This window comes from Xyrauchen texanus, chromosome 38, assembly GCF_025860055.1.
Source record: "Xyrauchen texanus isolate HMW12.3.18 chromosome 38, RBS_HiC_50CHRs, whole genome shotgun sequence".
NCBI lineage: Eukaryota > Metazoa > Chordata > Actinopteri > Cypriniformes > Catostomidae > Xyrauchen > Xyrauchen texanus.
Window position 1 is genome coordinate 22,071,584 of NC_068313.1, and position 25,682 is coordinate 22,097,265.

At 38.2% G+C, this 25,682-nt stretch overlaps 1 protein-coding gene across 1 annotated transcript; it reads left to right on the plus strand.

Moving 5' to 3' along the window:
* The first annotated feature begins 2,482 nt into the window (after positions 1-2,482).
* On the plus strand, positions 2,483-25,602 carry LOC127631727 (carboxypeptidase D-like). The gene is made up of 21 exons (XM_052109988.1): positions 2,483-3,215; positions 3,431-3,678; positions 7,569-7,711; positions 8,367-8,536; positions 8,663-9,057; positions 14,791-14,982; positions 15,329-15,496; positions 15,585-15,694; positions 16,172-16,277; positions 16,433-16,575; positions 16,675-16,844; positions 17,319-17,621; positions 18,784-18,979; positions 19,633-19,768; positions 19,865-20,011; positions 20,118-20,216; positions 20,380-20,444; positions 21,606-21,737; positions 21,826-22,011; positions 22,108-22,210; positions 22,713-25,602. The coding sequence occupies exons 1-21, from the start codon at positions 2,581-2,583 to the stop codon at positions 22,937-22,939; spliced, it is 4,074 nt and encodes a 1,357-aa protein (XP_051965948.1). The 5' UTR covers positions 2,483-2,580; the 3' UTR covers positions 22,940-25,602.
* The last annotated feature ends 80 nt before the right edge of the window (positions 25,603-25,682 follow it).

A 25,682-nucleotide genomic window follows, 5' to 3' on the forward strand; every position in this document is an offset into this window, starting at 1 on the left:
GTGTTTAGTAACCTACACTAACAAAATTGTAAATCTCAACCCAACCCTAATGCCTCAACATGTTTAAATAATAGCTTTGTTTTTTTTAATTTTGTTTATATTTATTAAATACTGAATATAACCCTAACCCATAACAAGAAAAAATTCACTTTGAAAATGTAACTTTTTTTTTGTCATACAAAATTAAAAATCTTTCAACTGGCTTCCCTATTACAGTTAAGTCCTGTCTGTTTTAAAGGAGAACACGCATAAAGATATAATTACTACATTAATAACGACACAATCATGTTTTTGTGTCATGATTTTTACACAATCATGTTCACAAAGACGAATCTCTACGATTCCAGCCTTGCTGAAGCACCCCCATATCATCACCGATCCTCTACCTGGTTGTCTTAATAGTTAGACGGAGACTTGGATAGGCCTTCAAGCCACAGTGTCTCGCACCCACTGTGAAATTTGGCAGAGGATCAGTGATGATCTGGGGGTGCTTCAGCAAAGCTGGAATCGGGCAGATATGCCTCTGTGAAGCACGCATAAATCAAGCCACGTTCAAGGTTACCCTGGAAGAAAACTTGCTTCCTTCTGCTCTGACAATCTTCCCCAACTCTGAGGATTGTTTTTTTCCCAGCAGGACAATGCCCCATGCCACACAGTCAGGTCAATCAAGGTGTTGATGGAGGATCACCGGATCAAGACCCTGTCATGGCCAGCCCAGTCTCCATACCTGAACCCCATTGAAAACCTCTGGAATGTGATCAAGAGGAAGATGGATGGCCGCAAGCCATGAAACAAAGCCGAGCTGCTTGAATTTTTGTGCCATGAGTGACATAAAGTCACCCAACAGTAATGTGAAAGGCTGGTGGAGAGCATGTTAAGATGCATGCAAGCAGTGATTGAATATCAGGGTCATTCCACCAAATATTGATTTCTGAACTCTTCCTAAGTTAAACATTAGTATTGTGTTGTTTAAAAATGTATATAAACTTGTTTTCTTTGCATTATTTGAAGTCTGAAAACTTGGCATCTTTTTTCTTATTTTGACCAGTTGTCATTATCGGCAAATAAATTCTCTAAATGACAATATTTTTATTTGTAATTAGTCAGTACTTAATAGAATAAAACAAAAATGTTCATTTTATTCAAACACATACATATAAATAGTAAATCCAGAGGAACTGCTAATTTTGCAATGGTCTCTTTAATTTTTTTCAGAGCTGTGTGTATATATATATATATATATTAGGGCAGTCAATCGATTAAAATATTTAATAAAATTAATTACATGGTGTCCTGATTAATTAATCCCTATTAATCGCATTTAATAGCATATACAAATATTTGCTGAGAAAGCCCCTCATATAACAATAATTCAATATATAATGATTATACATATTTATATCGATATATAATTATACATAGTTATCTTTAAATAGTTAATATATATATATATATATATATATATATATATATATATATATATATATGTATAAAATATTCATATAATTACAATGCATTACATTCCTGTAGCAGAAGAGTTAATCATTGATAATGCCATGTATTGTTTACTACCATATTATTGATCATAAATCAATCATTGGCATACAGTTCACAGCAATCCATTTCACCTGAATTTGTCAATGAGTTGTAGATTTATTATGAGGGTTTGTTTAAGGACCCGTCAATTTACACCTACGTCAGACATCTCAGGTACGTTGCGTCACAAACATAAAATGTTTAGGTCACTGTTTCAAGTTAAATATAGTTTAATACTCAATCTTTAAACACATCTTGAGATCCCTTAGTTCGCATTTGTGCTCCTTAGAGTGCTTTGAATGTAAGAACGTAACACAAGTTTGTGTTGTTCTGCTGCTCAAGGGTGTTTTCTTCACTGTATAAACTGCGCGTTGAAATTTCACTTACTGTCCTCTGGAGTAAACAGGTGGTACTACAAGCTTGCATTTCTCAGGAATCTTCCTTATTATGGTCTGTGGGCATGCGATTAATCGCGTTAATTTTTTTAACGTGTTATTGTTTGTAAAATTAATCGCAATGAATTAACACGTTAAATCGACAGCCCTATATATATATATATATATATTTCACAAGTAAAAATAAAAAATAAAAAAAATTATAATTCATTGTATATTGTAAATAATTAGGTCATATAGGGTTCAGATGACAAAAAAATGTGGGTCATGTCCAGAAGGGAACCCTTGAGCTGGAAAGTCTGGTGACATCCTTACAACGTGTATATTTGGAGTCCCAAATAACGTTTATTTGAAGTCTACGTCTACCCCTAAACCTAATCTTAGTAAACTTTAGTAATAGAAATGGGATATTCGCAAGACTTTCCCAGTTCGAGGGTTCACCAAGTAGGAAAACCCCTCAGAATGGCAGAAATTGAAGTTCGTGACTTTAATTTTGTAAAATGTCCTGCTGTCATGGAAACTCCACCCTTTGTAAAGGGTTAGCAGGAAGTTCCTACTAAAACACCCCGACGTCAGGCTAAAGAAAGGACCTGACTTGGGTCGGAAACATTTTGGGATTTCATGTGTACTTCAAGAAGTCCTCGGAAACATGTCGGGACAGAGGGGAAACAACTTGTGTTTAACCCACAAACGCACGCTATCGCTTTTCTCTCTTGTTTTCGTTTTTATCAGCTCCATCAACTCTTCTTTAGGCGAGCAGACAGGGCAGCAGGAGGCAGAGACCTACAACAAATACTACAATTATAAGGAACTCACTGACCTTCTCAAAAGACTTGCACAGAAATACACACACATCGCAAATTTGACCAGCGCTGGGAGATCCGTTGAAGGCAGAGAGCTGTGGGTCATGAGAATCACCAAGGACCCCACTGCTGATGTACCAGGAAAGCCCAAATTCAAATACGTGGGCAATATGCACGGAGACGAGACCGTGTCCCGACAGGTTCTCATCTATCTACTGGAGCACTTGCTGGCGAGATACGGCGACGACCCCCGGGTCACGGAGCTGGTCAACAGCACGGATATTTATATCATGCCGAGCATGAACCCTGATGGATTTGAGAAATCTGTTGAGGGGGATTGTGTGGGCAGAGATGAGGGTCGCTATAATGCCAAAAACATTGACCTCAATAGAAGTTTTCCGGATCAGTTTGAAAATATACACGTGAATGCAGAAGATATCCCTGAATGCACTGCTGTCATGAGGTGGATACTGGAGAACAAGTAAGCCAAGTCACAAATTTAATCTGATTCTGTCTGTCTATCAATCTTACACATTGCATATACATTCTACAGGTTTTACACAATATGAACAGTGTGCATAAGAAGTAGCCTACCATTGGACATGTTTTATGTAGCACAGTAATTCCCAGGAAGTAGTTGTAGCTAATTTAAGTATACGTAAAATAGCTCCTTTTAACTGATGTGTTCTTTTCCAGATTTGTCCTCTCTGGGAATCTACATGGTGGTACCGTGGTGGCCAGTTATCCTTATGATGACTCCGCATCCCATGATCTTGAGGGCACCTATAGCAGGTCTCCTGATGATGATCTTTTCAGATACTTGGCACGGGTTTACGCAGAGAATAACCCTGTCATGAATACAGGCCATCCGACATGTCAGGAAAACTTAAGTGAGACCTTCCAGAAAGGCATTACGAATGGAGCAAAGTGGTATGATGTGCCAGGTTTGTTGACAACACTTAAAATTCTGACTCGTCCACTTTCCTTGTTATTTTTATTTGCAAAACTCTTTGTTTTTCCTTAGTGATCAAGATGTGCTTGTAGCACAAGCTAGCTGCTCTTCAGTGGTCTTAAAAATGTCTCTTTTTAATTGATTTCTCTTCTGTTCCTTGCTCCTTAGTTTTTTCTATAGCTGAGATCACAAGTAGGGGGGCGGTCTCTTGTTGTCTGTGTGCAGTTCAATGGAACTGTGTTTTGTTTGGCCCTGCCCACATCCTTCTTTACTTAGAACATTCCTGTAGCATCTTCCTAATAGTAGAGCTGATAATGGATTACATAAACCGAACAGCTCTCGGACACACATATTAAAGGATAGTTTACCCAATGTCATCATTTACTCACCCTCATATAATTCCAAGTCTGTATGGTTTACAGACAAAAGGAGATGGTTGGCTGAATGTTGTATTGGTTTGGAATAACATGAGGGTGAGTAAATGATTAAAGAATTGTATTTGATTTTTGAGAGTTGAGAGTGCTTGTGGTTTTTGGGAATGTTTACATTGTGCTTAGACAGTGCTCCCATTAGAAAGACAAAGGTCTAGCAAATAATCCAAAACCTGGCCTGTAAACTTACTGTTCTGCAATAAATCCCTGCTGGTTTCTGATTACTCTCCTTACGAGTCACTGTAACCTCAGCCTCCACACTCTTGAACCATCATTGTCCAACTACGGAAACATGATCCATAATGTGCCCTGTAACTCACAGGTCTGATCCATGATCTTCCTTAAGACTTGCTTAACCAGTCTCCTTGTGAACACTGTTTGTCCAGATCTGGTTACTCGTTATTGTCAGAGCCTCTCGGTTTTGGGCTAATTATGTTTTCTTGGGAATTTACAATTGTGTTCTTAACATATAAGTTTAGCAATCTCTTCAACCATGCTGTCTATCCAAGTTTGAGAGTACAAGCCTTCTTTTGGTCAAGATAAAGACTTGTGGCTGGTCTTCTCTGCCTTTAAGGATATCCAGGAACCAAAGGGCACTGTCATGTGAACACCAAGTTGATGACCATTTCTGAGCATATTGGGGCCCTAAGCAAAATCCTACTAGGAATCCCCTATCCAAGCCCACCTAAGTATGACTCCACAATACAGTCTTTAACAAATGTTAATATATTAACTTAAAATTAGAAAATATTAACGACACAAAATGCAAAGAAATAGCAGTAAATTAAAAAAGCATTAACACTAAATATCTTTAAAAATTAACACCAAATGACTATATACAATGGAACACACCTAAATAATCATTAGCTAAATAATCATTAGCTAAATAATGAATTTAATGCATGGCAAAGAACAAACACCATCTAGCCAGGTTGCTGGCTAACATTAATTTCTTACCAGATGTCTGGCTGCGTTTTTGCTCCTCTTCTTTTTTTTCTTTTCTGCTCCCAACTTGTAGTTGAACGTGTCTGCCACATCTAGCTACAACTCTCTCCTTGCAGTTACATTCTCCCTTCCCTCTCGGGCCACAAGGGGGCATACTGTACCTGTCTAATTGAGCCATAACAGCTGTATGAGTCTTGAGGTTTTAATAAATAATAATATTAATACAAATTATTTAAAAAGAAATAGCCTTGCTTTGCGGGCCCTCTGGTGGCTCTGGGGCTCTAAGCGGCTGCTTATACCACTTATAGCATTTTAGGAGCTTGGTCTTGGTTAAAGTTGTGGAGCAGTGGAATGAATTAATGAAGAATGCAAGGTATTTCACAAAATTAACTTCCTGGTTATCAAACAAATCACAGTTATCCAAGATCCATTTAATCCCATGCAAATATCACTGGAGCATTAATTGTTTGTTTTATGATACATATTGACCTAATAACTTTTAGCTAAATGGTACCTTTGACAGAGCCGATAAAATGTATGTGCACACACTAGAATGTGACATTGATTTTCCTTTCGGTCTTTGTATTGTTTCTCTTTACTTAGAAATTGATGTTTTTCCGTACTGGTTTACCATAGCAGTACAAACACCATAACTGCCTGTTCAGTGACCTGAATGATCAACAGATCATCTGGGTTTTTAAAGTTAATATTCAAAAAATGTTATGCAAACTCAAGGTATTTACAGTCTGTTTCTGTGAATCTGTTGCCAAGTGATTGGTAAAGATTTCCATTTAATTTTTATTCATGTTTAACCTAATTCTTAATTGTACATACCAAGATCCCATGCGCTTATTAAATATTAAAAGATGGCATTGTCTAAAACAGGATCTCTCTTCTTGGACTAACCAGGATGCCCCTGCATATGTTTGTTTTCTGTTCCACGGTTTAAGTCAGAATAACAGTTATCAAGTATGTGTGCTGTCAAAATACATCCTCTTTAAACATGCTAGACAAGTAGCAGATAACGTCACCCACCTTTAATTACAAGAGCCAATCGCATTATCAGCAAAGGTCTAAGTTTAACAAAAAAAAAAATATCATACCATTTTTGTTTTTATTGGAGATTTGACAATAGCTTTGTTATAAAAATGTATGTTTGGCCAATTGTTTTATATTTATTTTCTATTTTGTTCTTTCTTCAATCAATGAGATTGCATGACTAGTGGAAATAGCTGCCCAGGCAGAGCGTTACAATGATGATAGATTGGACTGACTTGCTCAAAAAGAACTTTGGATGCACTCAGCAGATTTTTTTTTTACCTCTAGTACTGTATAGGTCAAAATTATAAATAGCCATTATATTTTTTTAATTGCAATCTGCATATGTCAATTCTGCACAGAGCAAAAGTTCACAATCAAGGGTTTTCAAATCTTTGATAACACATTTTACATATAGTTTTATACTGTGAGCTGTGTTCAGCTGATTTTCTTGAGAATATCCACTGATTTTAGATGGTAGGCTTAATCACAGTAGGTCATCTCATCCTCCTTTCCTCACCCTCCCATGTGTGATACATGAAGAAATGTGTTCTATGTCCTAATTTACAGACTGCATTTAACTCAACTTACACACTCAAAGTTTTAAAAACAGCTTTTTTTCATATCTGGATGGAATTATTATTATTAAGCTGCATTAAAAATGAATGCACCTGATTAGATAATTTGGGATCTCTCCCCCCCTCTTTCATTTGTGGCAAGAAGAACACTGTCTGTTTGAAGGGTTTCTGTGAGTGTTTTATGATGGTACACATAGTCATGGCAACCCCTTCAGAAGCATCTGAGGGAGAGTTGTCAAGCGGTGGATGACAGCATGCTATAAACTTGTCTCTTCTGCTCTCCTGTGGGTGAATCTCACAAAACCTGTCAAGAACCGAATGTCATTGTCATATTTTGCCCAAAATAAGAAATGATATTTTGGCTAAAAATAATGAAGCCTTGTATGGAATTACTAACTCAAAATAAAATATAAGGAAACATTTTTGTATTTCATATTACAGTAAAAACGGGTGATAATGTCACATGCGGAAAACTAAAATGGGCTTTTCTTCATGCACAATGTAATTCTAAATCTAATTTCATTATGTATTATTTTGAATTTGGGGTGAATTGTGACCTGGACATGTTTTCAATAGATTCATCCCTTTAGACAGAGATGTCCACATGCATGTGCTAACCCTTATTTGTCAGCTCTTTGTGCAATTGAATCAATCATAAATTGGGTTGGTGTTATTTTTAAAGTATATGAAAAGGGTTAGTTTACAAAAGGGAAGTAGAGCTGTTTTCTACTCCCACATCCTAATGTTTGCAGTACATTAACCATTCTTGAGGTCACACCTTTTCAAGGGTCTTTATGAGGTGTTTATCATGTTTGCAGACGTTGTTTGAAGAATGACACACCTGCTTTGTCAATTCACCCCACACATTTAGTACATAGTTTGTCTTTCAGGGGGAATGCAGGATTACAATTACTTGAAGGGGAACTGCTTAGAAATCACAATGGAGCTCAGCTGCTGCAAGTATCCACCCTCATCACAACTAAAAACGGAATGGGACAACAATCGGGAGGCCTTGCTTGCCTACATGGAGAAGGTACAACCACTTAATGTTGAGGAAGCTACTTTGAAACTAGTTCTTGAATTAATTAATCTAAATTAAGGTGATTGTGTTAAACTTTTGGAATGGTAATACATTTACCCTAAACACAACAACAAAACTAAAATCATATATTACCTTCATTTATATTTTACAAATGTATGCAACTCACTAAGTCAAAAACATGCTGAAACATTTTGCTATTAAAGAAAAGGCCTAGAATGTTGTACAGTAACTTGAATCTCTGAAAAAAACCACTACATATGACAGTTTACACAGGAGAGTAACATAGCTTATGCTTACTCTGTGTAAAGCAGTATGTGCAATTCAATATGACATAAAAACAGCGGTTTTGTCAAACTACGTCACTATTTGTTGGAAAAAAAGTAGCTTGTGTCTGGCAATGCTACACTAAATTTAAAACCGCTAAACTACTACCATGTTACTGAAAAATGTAGTTAAGGTTGTGATAGCTATATTTAGGTAGTTACTCCCTAACACTTTGAGTGTGTTTCCACTAAGCCACCAATGGTTTATGAGTAAATAGATTTGCGAGTAATGATATGCATGCTGTGTTTTTAATGATCCTTACAAGAATGTTTTTGTGATTCAGTGTTGTATGAGTTTCTGATTTATTACTGTGTGTGCTCAGATTCATATTGGAGTACGTGGCTTTGTCAGTGCAGCCAGGAATGGATCCCCTCTTGCAGATGCAGTGATAATGGTGTCAGGCATTAATCACAATGTGAGCACTGCACGCTTTGGTGACTACTATCGGCTGCTGCTGCCTGGCACCTACAACATCACAGCCTTAGCCCCTGGGTTAGTATGTAATATGCATTGAATACATGCGAGAATATTTATTCTATATGAATACATTAATTCACATTAAAGTGTTCCTTCTGCATGTTTTATATCTATGTGTCGGTGTGTTTGCTTTTTATTTAGCTACACTCCCATGTCTGTGGTTGGGGTGGAGGTGAAAGAGGGCAAAGCCACTGAATTGAACTTCACCCTTGTGGCTGATATTGATGAGAATCCAACCAACCCCTCAATCCCAGAATCCTACACTGCCACCTCTGTTAACAGCGCCAGCACAGACAGCAGAATTACTGGTGTGAGTGGTGACAGTCCAGGAGAAACAGACGAAGAGAAGAGTTCCAGGCTTACGGTCCAGCCCCAGGACTTCCGTCATCACCACAACAGCGACATGGAGCTGTTTCTGCAGAAGTTCAGCTCTGAATACAGCTTCATCACACGGCTGTATTCTATCGGCAAGTCCATGCAGGGGCGTCTCCTGTGGGTCATGGAGATCTCCGACAACCCTGGTGTCCATGAGTTAGGTACTTCCCACCTGTCTTGTTTGGCTTTCATTGTCAACTGTCTTTAATAAACTTCTATATATTACCTCCTCGAATGCCGCTACCCTGCCCATCTTTTTGCACCACTCCTTAAATGAGGGTGCTCCAGCCAACTTCCATCCCCTGAGAATGATCCGTCTGACAGTCATCACTCTGGTTTGGACCCAAAGTTTTATATGTCTATCCCCTATATTATTGACCGCCCCATGATACAGCGTCTGTGGCAAAATAAAAATTGTGTGTCCAATTGTCAGGCATAAATCTCTGATCCCTCAACCAAAATTCTTGGATCTTAACACAAAAAACAGGAGTTGTGTCCCCAGCTTCTGATTGGCATCGCCAGCAGGAGGGTGTGTCTTTAAGTCCAAGCCTATACAATCTAGAGTGTTTCAATAGAATCCATGTAAAATCTTAAATAGCATCAGGCGCATCTCTATATGTAGACTTGAAGTTTTTTAGAATCCTAGTCCACACTCCCTCCTCCAATACCAAGTTTAAATCTTTCTCCCATAATTTCTTGAGAGAAGTTGAAGCTCCATCCCCAGACTCTGAATTAACAAGGAGTAATAAACTGATGCCTCATGACCTTTTCCAAAAGCAGTAATCACCACTCCCAGAGTATCTGCCGATTTAGGGGGGTGGATGCTACTCCCAAAAATACAGAGCAGGTAGAACAGCTGTAAATACCTAAAATGTTGAACCATATTTTCAAAGGATCTCAACACCCCACTCTCATATAAGTCACCAAGCATATTAACCTATATTTAACTTCTCCGGTTAGTTTGATAGAAAGGGTTTGCAATGGCAAAATTGGGCCAAAAACTTGTTCGATACAAAACCAGGGAGGGGTCCCTCAGGTGGAATCGACCCATGAGTCAAATGTCTGAGACAAATGCATATTAATAAAACAAAATCTTGGGTAGGCCTAGCTCACTTTTGTGAATCGGCCTATGTAACTTATTGAAATGTAATCTGGGATGTTTACCATTCCAAATGAAGGACTTCACTATGCTATCAAATTGCTTGAAATAAGAGAGGGGGACATCTACAGGGAGACACTGTAGCAGGTAGTAGAATTTTTCCAAAATCTTAAAAAGATTATCCCATTCTACTATATCAAATGCATTTTCAGCATCAAGTGAGACGGCAGTAACCATCAGCAAGTCTGATCATTCGCCACTGACCACATGAAATTGATAAAATGCCTAATGTTATCAGAAGAGCTGCAGTTCTGAATAAACCCCACCCGATCTATATGTTATGTTATGTTATAACATAACATAAGAGATGTTATAACTTGAATTAATCAGTTAGCCAAAATGTTTACATCTAGCTGGATCAGAGAAATTGGACGGTAACTCTTACATTCACTTGGATCTTTGTCTTTTTTAAGAATCAGACTGATCCAGGCTTGCGTTATGGTTGGCAGAAGCTTTCCATTCTTTAATGATTCAGAATAAACTTCTAACAAAAGTGGAGCAGGTTCTGTAGCATAAGATCTTCAGCGGCAAAACCATCTGGCCCTGGAGCCTTGCCTGTAGGCAGGGGCTTAATTACTAACTCAGCACTTTTAATATTCCCTTCCAACTCCACAAGTTCCCGTGCTTTGGATTTTTTGGTGAATGAGGCATACTGTATGATCCAACCCCTAAGAACCACCTTAAGTGCCTCCCATGCCACGTCCACAGAGGATACTGAGGACCAGTTGGTCTCCATATAAACATTGATTTCAGCCTTTAGCATTTGTTGGAATTTAGGATTTTGTAAAAGGGATACATTAAAGTACCAGCTGTATGATTTATTTTTCTCTGTATGTGGCAACATCTCTAAACACACCAGGGTGTGATCTGAGACTAAAATGTTTCCAAATGAGCAATCAACAACAGATGAAATGAGGGACTCCGATATATATAAAAACATTATACTAGAATAAATCTTATGGACTGATGAAAAACATTTATAGTCCCTACAAAAAAAGGAGGGTTGGAGGGTTCAAAAGCTTCCAAATATCTGTAAGACCAAGATTTTGTACACATGCTGTGAAGTGTCACTGTTGCTCTATGGGGCTTGCACACTTTTGCTTCACTATGATCAAGGACTGAATCCATCAAAAGATTAAAGTCACCCCCCAATTTTATATCATGAGGGGTGCCAGTGGCTTGCAACATCCCTTCAAGATCTATAAAAAAAGCCCTGATCATCAGCGTTAGGTGCGTAAATATTAGCCAAAATAAGACTTTGACCCTAAATTGCTAAGTTTTGCTAAAACAAAATTTACTCTTCCTAATTTATCTTTATTCTGATTGAGACATTTGAATTGTAGATGTTTACTTATCAGCATAATGGCTCCACCTGTTCTTACTTGAGCCAGCAAAGAAAGCATGTCCACCCCATATCAAGTTTTTCAGCTTGCTGTGGGGAAAGATGCGTTTCTTCAAGAAACGCAATATCATATTTCTTACACTTAAGGAAAGAAATAACCTTCCTTCTTATTATGGGGTGCCCCAACCCATTCACATTCCACGTGGAGAGAAATAATTCACTCATATTAACATTTGAAATTTTGACCTATTAGAAAAAATTGATTGTGTGTCAAAAACAAAATTATAATGATCACATTCCAACATTAGAGCAACAATCAAACCCCAAATTTCTCCCAGAACCAAACAAACAGAAAAACATGTGCATTAACCCCACAAATGACAGCGCCAACTGGCGTCCATCCCTCTAATTTCAAACAGTCCATGTATACTGACGAGAGCCCCCATGACAACTTTTTTGTCGGATTGCTCAAATCTGGTGTTTCTATACAAATATTTTGAGACAGAATTACAAAACAGAAGATAATCTATAAAACAAACTCCAGCCAATAGGTAGAATTAACACAAAGAACCTGTAGATGTATCCACATAACTCAATATTAGGGCGCTCAATTTCCTCGGACAGTCGAACGAATGTTTAGTGAGCCGGCTCAATCAGCTGCTACATGTGTGCAACAAATGACCTAATCACTCCAATGACTTGCAAGAAATACTCCACAAAACAAAATTCAACCAAGAGGTGGAAGAAACACAATGAAAGTGCTGATTCATCCACAACACTGTCCCGTAGGTGTTACTACACAAAACAAAATCCAGCCTCTAAGCGGAACCAGCACAAAAAGAAACAAAAAAAAGGCACTCCGTTTCCTCGGACATTCAAGTACAGGTGAAACTCGAAAAATTAGAATATCGTGCAAAAGTTCATTAATTTCAGTAATTCAACTTAAAAGGTGAAACTAATATATTATATAGACTCATTACAAGCAAAGTAAGATATTTCAAGCCTTTATTTGATATAATTTTGATGATTATGGCTTACAGCTTATGAAAACCCCAAATTCAGAATCTCAGAAAATTAGAATATTACATGAAATCAATAATAAAAAAAGGATTTTAAATACAGAAATGTCGGCCCTCTGAAAAGTATAATCATGCATATGTACTCAGTACTTGGTTTGGGCCCCTTTTGCATTAATTACTGCCTCAATGCGGCGTGGCATGGATGCTATCAGCCTGTGGCACTGCTGAGGTGTTATGGAAGACCAAGATGCTTCAATAGCGGCCTTCAGCTCTTCTGCATTGTTTGGTCTCATGTCTCTCATCTTTCTCTTGGCAATGCCCCATAGATTCTCTATGGGGTTCAGGTCAGGCGAGTTTGCTGGCCAATCAAGCACAGTAATACCATGGTCATTGAACCAGGTTTTGTTACTTTTGGCAGTGTGGGCAGGTGCCAAGTCCTGCTGGAAAATGAAGTCAGCATCTCCATAAAGCTTGTCTGCTGAAGGAAGCATGAAGTGCTCTAAAATGTCCCGGTAGACGGCTGCGTTGACTCTGGACTTAAAAAAGCACAGTGGACCAACACCAGCCGATGACATGGCTCCCCAAACCAACACAGACTGTGGAAACTTCACACTGGACTTCAAGCATCTTGGATTGTGTGCCTCTCCATTCTTCCTCCAGACTCTGGGACCTTGGTTTCCAAATGAGATGCAAAATTTGCTCTCATCAGAAAAGAGTTTGGACCACTGAGCAACAGACCAGTTCTTTTTTTCTTTAGCCCAGGTAAGACGTTTGACATTTGAAGCCCATGTCCAGGACCCGTCTGTGTGTGGTGGCTCTTGATGCAGTAACTCCAGCCTCAGTCCACTCCTTGTGAAGCTCCCCACACATTTGAATGGCCTTTTCCTGACAATCCTCTCCAGGCTACGGTCATCCCTGCTGCTTGTGCACCTTTTTCTTCCACACTTTTCCCTTCCACTTAACTTTCTATTAATGTGCTTTGATACAGCACTTTGAGAACATCCAACTTCTTTTGCAATTACCTTTTGAGGCTTTCCCTCCTTGTGGAGGGTGTCAATGATGGTTTTCTGCACAACTGTCAGGTCAGCAGTCTTCCCCATGATTGTGAATTCAACTGAACCAGACTGAGAGACCATTTAAAGGCTCAGGAACCCTTTACAGGTGTTTAGCTGATTAGAGTGTGACACTTTGAGCCTACAATACTGAACCTTTTCACAATATTCTAATTTCTGAGATTCTGAATTTGGGGTTTTCATAAGCTGTAAGCCATAATCATCAAAATTATATCAAATAAAGGCTTGAAATATCTTACTTTGCTTGTAATGAGTCTATATAATATATTAGTTTCACCTTTTAAGTTGAATTACTGAAATTAATGAACTTTTGCACGATATTCTAATTTTTCGAGTTTCACCTGTAAATGTTCAGTAAGTCGGTCCACTGCATATATATTTATACACACATACAGTATCTCACAAAAGTGAGTACACCCCTCACATTTCTGTAAAAATTTCATTATATCTTTTCATTTGACAACACTTAGGGGCGTACTCACTTTTGTTGCCAGCGGTTTAGACATTAATGGCTGTGTGTTGAGTTATTTTGAGGGGACAGCAAATTTACACTGTTATACAAGCTGTACACTCACTAATTTACATTGTAGCAAAGTGTCATTTCTTCAGTGTTGTAACATGAAAAGATGTAATCAAATATTTACAAAAATGTGGGGGGTGTACTCACTTTTGTGAGATACTGTGTGTGTGTATATGTGTGTGTGTATATATGTGTGTGTGTGTGTGTGTGTGTGTGTGTGTGTGTGTGTGTGTGTGTGTGTGTGTGTGTGTGTGTGTGTGTGTGTGTGTGTGTGTATATATATATATATATATATATATATTATACTTCCAAGGTTATCACAAGTCATTTTTCATCAGCGAAACAACATTATCTTTGTCAGCCAGCTAGATAACATGAATTTGGTGACATTTAAGTCAGCAGAATTCACAGCAAACAATCAGTTTATCACACAAAGCCAAATATGTAAGTTTGCACGGCATAAAAACACATGTAGATGATCAATAAATATAAGATGTTGTGACAACACAGCACTGGCCTTATTGGGCAAGTAGCAGTTTCATCAACTGGCCCCAAACTCTTTCACACCAGCCCTGTGCCAGTGGGTCATCCTTGTTGTTGAGACCTAATTAATATTTTTTGACTATAGTTTTGATCAATTAAATTTCATTTGTGTATAGAAGCAAAAAAAATTATATTAAAATAAAAATGCCCTAGTGACTCTAAACTTTTGAATGTTATTGTAGATCTTCAGAAACAAACTGCTTCTCAAGTGATCTGATGTCCTGCGTTGTCTCACCAGGTGAACCAGAGTTTAAGTATATTGGAAACATGCACGGAAATGAAGTGGTTGGTCGGGAACTGCTTCTCAACCTCATAGAGTACCTGTGCCGTAACTATGGAAGCGACCCTGAGGTCACCCAGCTAGTCAACTCAACGCGAATCCATATCATGCCTTCCATGAACCCGGATGGTTACGAAGTATCCCAAGAAGGTAAGGCCATGTCTTCTCATTTCATCTTCGTAATGAGATGCTTGCTTTGAGAGCTTTTGGTCTGGACTTTAACTGAACTTGGGTTTGGACCAACCAATCGAACATACAAATTAGAATTAATCACAAATCAATTAATTTGGCAGACGCCTTTATCCAAACCTAATGTGAAAACATCCAAAAACGCTGCTCTCTTCTTGCATAATGTTTTTACATGTATTATGTGGTCACATCTCAGACAAAAATACTGTAGATAAACCTTGTATATTTTTAAAAGCACAAGTGCGAAATGTTTAATTTTTACTGATCTTTGAATCAAACCTGTAAAAGATCTTTTTTGTTTGTGCAGGAGATATCAGCGGCACCCAGGGGCGAAACAACTCTAACAATTTTGACCTGAACCGCAACTTTCCTGACCGGTTCAGTCTTATTACAGATCCCAGACAGCCAGAGACCAATGCAGTCATGAACTGGTCAAAGAGCTACCCATTTGTGCTGTCTGCCAACCTTCATGGAGGCAAGTAATTTATGGTGGTAGCCCTCTGTTTGATTGGGAGAGTGCTTTAAACATAGACGTTTAATCTACCTCTCTCTCTTGCTCTCAGGCTCTTTGGTGGTGAACTATCCATTTGACGACAATCGAGAGGATTCTATCGGATACAGCAAGTCTACAGATGATGCAGTGTTTAGGATGGTGGCTCTCGCTTACTCTCAGGTGAATATGATTGTTTTCAATGGTACATTCATTGTTTTTTTCATTTTGCACTGTCCAATGTGGAAGTCGTATTAGATTTGTACTGACATTTAGTTGCGTGGATTCACGCAAGAACAATGCTTTCTGTTGTTTATGCCATTGTAGAAAGTTGCTATTCACAGTAACCCATGATTTCTGTGAGTAAAAAGTGTCCAATATATGTGGTTACCGAGATAAAGTGATTGTTCTTTGGCTAGTCATGGCGACCCCCAATAAAAAAAAAAATATATAAAAAAAGAAAAATCATATTCAGCATAAGTAATATTACGTTTATAAATAGACAAATTTAGCCAGTCTGTGATGGAGAGTCTGTAAACATCCTTTTGGACCGCCATTCCTGCTTACTTGTGTAATCTCTCCTTGTGACTGCCTTGGTCCCTATCACTCAGTTCAACAGTCTCTGTTTGTGTGTTTTTTTTCCCCAAAAAACTATTCCAGGAAAACTCTCAAATGCATGACGGTCACCCCTGTAAGGAAATTGATCCATACCCAGAGTATTTTCAAGATGGAATCACCAATGGTGCTGCGTGGTACAATGTTCATGGTAAGAACAAGCTTGTAGAAAATAATTATTTAAGAAAAATAAATAATGGTAATTATTTCAAGATGTGAACTTGAAATGACAAAAAGGCTTTATAAAATGAAAATAAGAAATGCTGAATGTAAGCTATAGAAGTGCATTATGTGCTTTTCAATTAGGAGGGATGCAGGACTGGAATTATTTGAACACTAACTGCTTTGAGATAACCATTGAATTGGGCTGTTATAAGTACCCTCCAGCAGCAGACCTGCCAAAGTACTGGGAGCAAAACCGTCACTCACTTCTGCAGTTCATCCATCAGGTCAGCTTTGATTGACAGTTTCTTCCTCTATCAGTCTTTCTATTTTTTTTTATTACCTATCTTGCTAATTGCTGTATATATCTATTTTGGGGCATTTAGGTCCACCGTGGAGTCAAAGGAATGGTGATTGACAGCAAAGATGGGTCTGGCATCCCCAATGCGACCATCACCGTGGACACAATCGATCACCCCATCACATCCAATATTGCAGGGGACTACTGGCGCTTACTCGTGCCAGGACCATACCGCCTGACTGCCTCTGCCCAAGGGTAAGAGGACCTTTTGTGTAATTCTTGCACCAATGAATGTTACTAAACAAACAGAAGGTCATAGAGGGCATGAGAAAAGTGGTGATCTCGAGAAAGCAAGAAACCCGTAAAATGAGGAAAGATCTGAATATCTTTATAAAGGACCCCAATGTTAGGATAGATTAGCTGAATTTATATTTTTAACAAGGTTCCTGATAATTTCAGTCTAGTATATGTTGACCAATGATCCCTCTACCCTTTTGTATTTTAACACTGTTTTTCAACATGACAGTGTTTTCCATCTCAGCCATGGAAACTGGCATGGTGTTAAATCTCAAACAAACAAACAAAATGCAATTTTTATTTGTGCATAATAGACAAAAAATTATTGTTCTTGTATTTATGTGCTGCTGTCTCTTAGTTTCATGCCATTTGTAACATTCCACTGACAAGATTTCACTCAAAAATTGCTCTCTTTGTTTTCCATCTTTGCAGCTACACCTCAGTTAGTACCTATGCCTCTGTGCCTGAAGATGGAATCGAGATTCTTAATTTCACACTGACCCGGATTCACAGCAGCGTGAATGGTTGGACAACAGAAGACGCCACCCCAGTACAGGATCCCAATGTGAAGGAGTTCCAGAGCCTCATCAAGCAGCTGTCAGGAGAATCAGGTCTAGACGAGCTGATCAGGAACACTCCCACCCAGAGCAGCTTCCGCTACAGGAGATACAGCGAAGTTTCTGAGTTTCTGCGTGGTCTAACCTTAAACTTCCCAGAAATTACCTCACTTCGCAGGTAAAGCACACTATGCTTTGAGGTCTTAATTAGGGATGGGTTACAATAGTCAACTAGTCATTTAACATCTGACTAAAGGATTAGTGAGATTGACTAGTTGTTGTTTTAATATTGTTAGTGGCAGTAGCTTAGTGTTGGACACATTCAGACAGATGTCTTCAGCCAGTGCGTCTTTTTTTTTTTTTAATGACCCGACACAAACATTGTGTTTTTAGATGGTGTGCCAAATCTTAAAAATGTGTCTTTCCACACTTGCATTAAGTTTCTTTCCATTGCACTTCATCTAGCTGTTTTTTTTAACACAAGATTCTTAAGTAAACGCTTCCTAAAATGCATCTGATTGGGATCAGGTGAACCCAAAACCAGCCTAATTAAACAGGGCTTCCTTTGATTTTTTATAAATATATACATTTGCACATCCCTTGTGCAATACAGAATTTCCATAATATGTGATCAAAGAATTTTCCAGCTCAGTAAAATCCAGCTGTCATGAAAGATCCCTGAAATATTGGAGTTAGTAATTGCAAGCTTGAAGATCATAAGGGTCTTGTGAATACTTACAACAGTTGTGTGCCATGCCTTTCCCTCTGAGAACACCTGTTAAACTGAATAAAAATGGAGTAATTATATCTGATTTCTAAGGACAAGCCTAAACCAAAACGTGTGTACGTGTGTACGTGTGGGTGTGTGTGGGTGGAACCCTGAAGGGGCAAAAGATCTTTCTGAATGACAGATTAATATGTCTGCACGCCATACACAATGAAGTTACTGCATGAGCTGTGTTATTTGTCTTTTTGTTGGCCAGTGCCAGGTCTCATTTAGGGAAAGTATAGTATGCACTGAAACAAGTTTAAGGTCACCAAGTTTAGATAACAAGAGAAAAGGGGTTTCTCCAAGGTCAATTAAAACATTTGGTTTGTAACCGTGTGAAAAACAACTTGTCCATTTATAGATCACAATATTTAATGGGTGTAAATAAAATATGACAACTGTAATGATGTCATAAAATGTATAATTATGTTAAACCATATGCAATTATGAAAGCTGTATACATGCGTACACAAAATCTCCTGTGAGGGCGGGCTTCTTTTTTACTTTGATATTCCACATTCAACCTAAAAAGCTAAAAGAAAATGCTTTTTTTTTTTTTTTTTCCATCAAGTCTTGGTCAGAGTGTTGAGTTTAGAACTATCTGGGCTCTGGAGCTGTCCAACAACCCCAAAGTCCAAGAACCATCTGAGCCCAAGATCCGGTTTGTGGCTGGCATCCATGGCAATGCCCCAGTGGGCACTGAGCTGCTTCTAGAGTTTGCTGCCAGTCTCTGCATCAACTATGGCAAGAATGCAGCCATCACCAGGGTGAGATGCATTTCTTATGCAAAAATGAGCCCCATGATTATTGCAGTATGGTCATGTAATCCATTTGGGAAAAATGCCTAACAAAAGAAAAAATACAGTATGATTGATTTAAAAGCTGAAGTGTATAATTTATGTGCCCCCAAATTAAATTGCAAAAATAATAACCATTTTCAAATAGGTTTCCCAAACACTCCCCATATTAAATTGGTCTGCAATCAGATCATCCCCCAAATCCTCCCCCAAACTCAAGCCAATATTGCTGTGTTCGGCTGATTAGGCTGCTCAAATTAGCAGAGCAAATGTTTGATAGCGCCACAGAGTTCACAGTTTTTACGGGAATCAATCACAAATGGTTTACTTATAGTTGTCTCTGCATATTAAACTGGTATAGGAGAAATAGTTTTAATATCAAGAACATTGTGCACTTCAGCTTTAAGATTTGTAATAGGCATTTAGCTTATTATTACAAGCACAGCTCAGTGAAATATACCCATAATTCCCTAAAGTCTAATTGAAGTAAAACAGAATTAAACTTTGTATGTATATGACTAATAAAACTAATAAAACACATCTCTTTAAATTGTTGCTGACAAATCTTTTATTTTGCATAGTAGGATGTTCCTTGCACTTTATGGTCTCTCTTCTCTCTTTAGCTAATAAATGAAACCAGAATTGTCATCCTGCCCAGCATCAACCCAGATGGGCGTGAACTGGCAAAAGAGAATGACTGCTCCTCCACTGCTGGCATGACCAACGTGCACGGCATGGACCTAGATAATGACTTCTTTGGTGAGATTGCATTAAAAAAATACTGGTGATGATAAGTGTGGTCCACTGTTTGTTGTTCATTACGGACTGACTGTGGTGTATGGGGTTTTTCTGTAGGTAATGCATCACAACGAGCAGCGGAGCCTCAGCCTGAAACACGTGCTGTAATGGACCTGATACAAGAAAGAGGCTTCACTCTTTCTGTGGCTCTGGATGGAGGCTCTTTATTGGTCACATATCCATATGACAAACCAGTGCAATCTGGTATGATTGGACTCATTCTCATCATTGTATTTATTACACCTACAGTATATTTGTGTAACAGTGTGCTGATTAATGTTTTGTTTTGTTTCTTGCTTCTCAACTGCAGTGGAAAATGAGGATACATTGAGATATTTGGCTACTGAGTATGCCAGTCACCATCCCACAATGCACTTGGGCAGTACTGGATGTCCAAACAGCAGCCCAGGTATGCTGACCTCTTCATTCTGTTCATACTTCAGATACTTGTGAAATGTTTTCTGGGTAAAGAGCCCCGGCTCTATGAATTTATAGGTGGAGAAACCATTTTTAGGCTGATTTTAGGTTGTAGGTTGAAAAGTCATTTATGTCTTTTACACTTTCTCCCCAAGTGGGCAGTATTCCTGATGGTGTACTCCGAGCAGCTGAGTGGCATAGTCACATGGGCAGCATGAAGGTAGTGTTTTAAACTCTATAACAAAGATGAACAGGTCACTGAAACCCTCTCATTGTGACCCTGACATGCATTCCACTGTAGTGCAGCTTCAGTTCTTCCAACAGTATTTTAAATCAGTGGATCTCAAATGTTTTTTCTTCAAGACCCAGATTTTATATCGGACATCAAGTGGCGATCCAATACAGTACCAAAATAATGAATCATATAAAAGTAATCTTCCACCAAGGGTTTGGGTCAGTTTTTCAAGTATAGGGCAAGTTAAAGGCTGTTCAAACCTGCTTTTGTGTGCGACTGCGCTGTTTTTCTATATACTGTTCTGCTGAATCTCAGTCTTTTTTTCTTTCAGCATCTTGCGCAGGCTCGCTGGATTTTTTGACACCAAGTAAAGTTAACAAATACTTTTTATGAATGCATCTCAAAACACCTACATTGTGTTTAATTCGTTGTTCTGCATTCTGAAGAAGTTCAGGTTGCAAAGAGGACCTCTTGTGACTGTTACACCATTAAACATGATTCCAGGTTGTTTTTAACCGAGCAAAATTTCAGCACTTGATAAGCGCTTTTTGTCCCTTTTGCTCTAGTGTGCATATTTTACATACAATAGTTAGACAAGTTCAATGCTATTTGATTTTAAACCATTTAAAAATAATGGACCCCGAAGAAGCGTGCACGTGTAACTCCACGCACATGATAATATTTGTATGCTGCCTTACGAAAATGTGAACCTGCCTGGGTGAAGTGAATATAAAGGTAGTGACAGTTTGATTATTGTGAGATTTTATCATTTGATGATCAATGTATTGTGCTCTAGACTCATAGCTCACTGTGCAATTTTTTTCCTGGTATTTTGGGTAGTGTTAGAGGAAATTCCATTGCAATAAACATTCCGACCGATAAACCGTTCATGAAACTTTGCAGTTAACCAAATGTTAAAAACGGTAACCATGCACATCCCTACTTCTACCAAGAAATGGATGAATTTGCACCAAAAAACGTTTTGCTATACTAACTATGCAACCCATTTTTTTGGTCACCAGTTGAGCATAAATTTAAATTGAGAAACATCTTAATTTTTCTTTTGTATTATAAATCTCTCTCTCTCTCTAATACTATATATTTTTCACTCTTCGACTCCCTAAGTGCATCTTTTCCATGTTTTAGGACTTCAGTGTGGATTTTGGTCACTGTCCCGAGATCACTGTCTACACCAGCTGCTGCTTGTTCCCATCGGCTGAAATGCTGCCCACGCTCTGGGCCGAGAACAGGAAGTCTCTGCTGAGCATGCTGGTGGAGGTCAGTCTGTTTCCTTCTCTGCATCTCTGTGAATCACCTTCTACTACATCTCATCTCTTCCATGCTGAAGCTTGTCCTTCTGTTCCAGGTGCACAAAGGGGTTCGTGGAGTAGTCAAGGATAAGAGTGGTAAGCCCATCGTGGGTGCTATGATAGTGTTGAACGGTGGTGTGCGGGTTTTCACCAGTGAGGGAGGATACTTCCATGCGCTTCTGGCTCCAGGTTTGCACAACATTGAAGCAGTGGCTGACGGCTACCAGCAGCAATCCCAGAAGGTTAGTGAGTATAGCTTGCTAAAAATTTGTTGAGTTTAGATGAGAAATTGGCTATCTATTCACAAGTTTCTTCACTGTTTCTGTTGGTCTTTCCAGGTTTCTGTGTCCCCATTTGAAGCAGCAAGTTCCATTATCATTGAGTTTGGCATGGAGAATGATATATTTGGCCTTCCAAGAGAATTAGTAGTGGCAAGTGCAGGTATGCAGATCAAATCTCTATTTTTTTTCAATCCTTTGTCAGAATATTATAGCTTCCAGATGCAATTAAGTAGACACTAGACTAGTTTTATCAGAGCTAAAGTACTCTATCGATTGTCTTTGCTATTTTGAATAACCTCATTTAAATGCAACTTTAAAGCTGAAATGTGTATTTGAATGTGTAATTTCTGCGGCACTAGCTTCAATTTATCCTCACAAAAAAGTCTGTTTTCAAATGGGTTTTCCGAACACATGTTCCAATGGTTAAAACAAACAGATTTAGAGATTGGTTGAGCCAGTTTTGCCATTTCGGGCTGGTCACAATGTTTAAACAAATAGAGCAATGTTTTGATAGTGCCACAGAGTTTACACGTCAGGGAAATCAACCTATGAATAGCTTAAACTGGAATAGGAGAAAGTATTTTAACATCGAAAAAATTACAAACCTTTACTTTAATATATAATTTTTCTATGGCTGATTTTTTTCATTATTTGGTTGCCAGCTGCAGCAATGACGGCCCTGGTCATCACAGCTTGCATCATCTGGTGCGTTTGCTCAGCCAAGTCAAACAGACAAAAGGACGGATTCCATCGGCTACGACAGCATCGAGACGACTATGATGATGAGATCCGTCTCACATCTATGGGCTCCAAAAAGTCTCTTCTGAGCCACGAATTTCAAGATGAGAGTGAAAGCGATGAGGACACACTATACACCAACAAACTTTGAAGTCATGTTGGTGCTCCCTCTTCTGCCCTGAATCTGTCCACTGCCCGCAGGGCCACTAGAGGGCGCTCGCCTCAACAGCCAGCATCATAACCGTCCAAACCATCTTAAAACCCTGAAAACCACCATGAGATGCACTTTAATTCCCTTTTTAAATCAGGCAACCATTTTCACCATAGTGTTTTCAACTCAACCTGCTCTCAACCAGCCTGGTTATTCATGTGGGTCTATATTATGCGAGTCCTCCCACACTTTAAATTGGAAGCTGAACAGCTAGAGTCCATCAATGCATAAATCTCAACAGGATTATGAAACAATGTGCCTTGTTAGGTTGGCTGTCGTATATTGGCTGCTGTGAGATTTTGTAGTGTAAATTGAATTTTGCTCATTTTTGCTTGGATTTGAGTCAACATTAATCGATCCGTCTCGATATCTGTTTTTCCAGATTCATTGACATTGACAGTTTTGTTTTGTTGCGGATTGCCATGTGACTCCTGTTCTCTTTATCTGCTGTCATTCATAGCCAGCTGAATGGTTCAAAACATTTAACATTATGCTGAGTTTTTCATTCAATTGAAGGGTTAGTTCACCCCAAAATTCTGTCATTATTAACCCTCATGTGAGACGTATGACTTTAGTTTCTACTGTGGAACACAAAATCTAATTTTATGCAAAATGTAAGCCTCAGTCACCATTCACTTTCATTGCATCTTTTTTCCAACTACAATAAAAGTGAATGGTGACTGAGGCTGGAACGATATAAGGGGTGGGTATATGATTTTATCATCATGACAGATTTTTCATTTATAGATGAACAATCCCTTTAAGTTATTCCATTCAGGCATGCATATGTTTCTCACAGTGGCCCAGCGTTAAACGTCTCAGACTGTGAGGTTTAAGGTTTGCCAAGCATGCCAACAGCTTTTCAAACATGCAAAATGTTGATACTTTATACATTAAGCAATCCCTTATTACCGGCACATATAGATAATGTGTTGTATATGTTGACAGAAAACATGCTCGTTAATTGCCTCTCAATTCCTCTAAAGTTATTTTGACTTTCAGGGATATGCTGAAACATTAATGTCCCCGGTATGGGGTCATTATGTCTGGATTTTGTCTTTAATGTGCACTTTTTAAAATGTTGTCCCTATTCCATGAATTTTTAGTAATATATTTATTTTATTTTTAACATCCATCCAGTGCAAAATGTATTTTGCTCATTGGCTTTCAAGCATCCAAAATGATTGGAACAAATAAGTGCTGTAAAAACTTTTGATGTTGGCATGCATTAATGTTGTGTGCAATTCAGGAAACGCAAAGAGATGAAACCTACATTGTTGTGTATGTTTATGCATCAGTAAAGTTGGAACGTGCTTTATGTCTGCATTCCATAAAGCTCACAGTTGCCTGTTTGATAGGAACACCAATCATCATTTGGGAACATGCACATCTCACATATCGTTTTTGGTTTCCTCGTGTTGTTTGCACTACAGTAAGTTTCTTGTATGTAAGGATGAGACTTTGTTGAGTGTGTCAAAATGGTGTTACAGTGCAATCTGAAACCAGAAGAGCAACCTGTAAGTACTGTAAACTGTGTGCTGCTGGGTTTTCAATCCGGTTTGTTTCTTTCAAATTGCTAAACGTTTGATGAAACGCTTTGATTTTTTTCTCCCCTCTTAAAGTTAAATATAATGATTGTGATATAGAAGTTTATGCTTTGACCTCATACTTTTACTAGGGAAAAGCAAGAAACACCCCATTAAACTGGTATCAAATCTAAAATGGATAGTTTTCATAAAATTGAAAATTCATTTCCTCAGACTCATGTTGTTCCAAACACAAATTACTCCTGTGGAACTTGAAAGGAGATGCAATGAAAGTGAATGGTGGCTGAGGCTGTCAGTTTTAACATTCTGCCTTTTAGAAAAAAAGATGTGTGTGATGAATTGGCAGAGCTTTCATTTGGGGATGAACTATCCCTTAAATGCTAGATTTACATTTTTTATATCATGTTTGTACCAGTTTGATAAGTCAAATGATAAAACTGGGAGAATTGTGTTTGTATGATTTGATTAGTCCTTGATTCCACTACCAATCAGGGTTTGGCTAAATGTTGATTGTCTTGCTTGAATGTAAATTCCTGGTATGTTGAAACAAATATGTATAACTTTTGTATGTGTGTGCTAATTGTTTATTTTTTCCCCCCTTTTTATACAATAATGATTGTAGATATTGTTGCCAACTACATGTAAATTACACAAGTGCAATTTCTATCAAGAGTGAGAAAAATGCACAAAGAAACTTTTGGTTTATGTTGTATTAAAGAAATTAATTGTGTCTAATGAAATGAGATGTAAATAAAACAGAAAGGGTTTGTTCTAAATATTATATGATCTTTTTTTTTCATGTATGATTTTTCAGCTACCTCGGTTTTTATGCGGTTTCCAAATTTCTTTAAAAGACAGATCTATGGCAAAATAAGAAACTACAACTGGGATGAATTGTTGATGTGCTTCGATACAACCAAGTTAGAGAATGCAAAGCGATGATAAGATTTATGTCTATAGGGTTAGAAATTCTTAAAATGCCTCACAAATTTAGGAAACGTAATCTGAAAGAAAACCAATGCATTTACGTCATCCTCAAAATAAAATTTGGTTTGTAAAGGAATTAATAGTGTCTTTATTCACTTCTAAAAAGGCCAAAAGTAGAATTTTTTGGGGGTTAAGTAGCAGCATTTCCC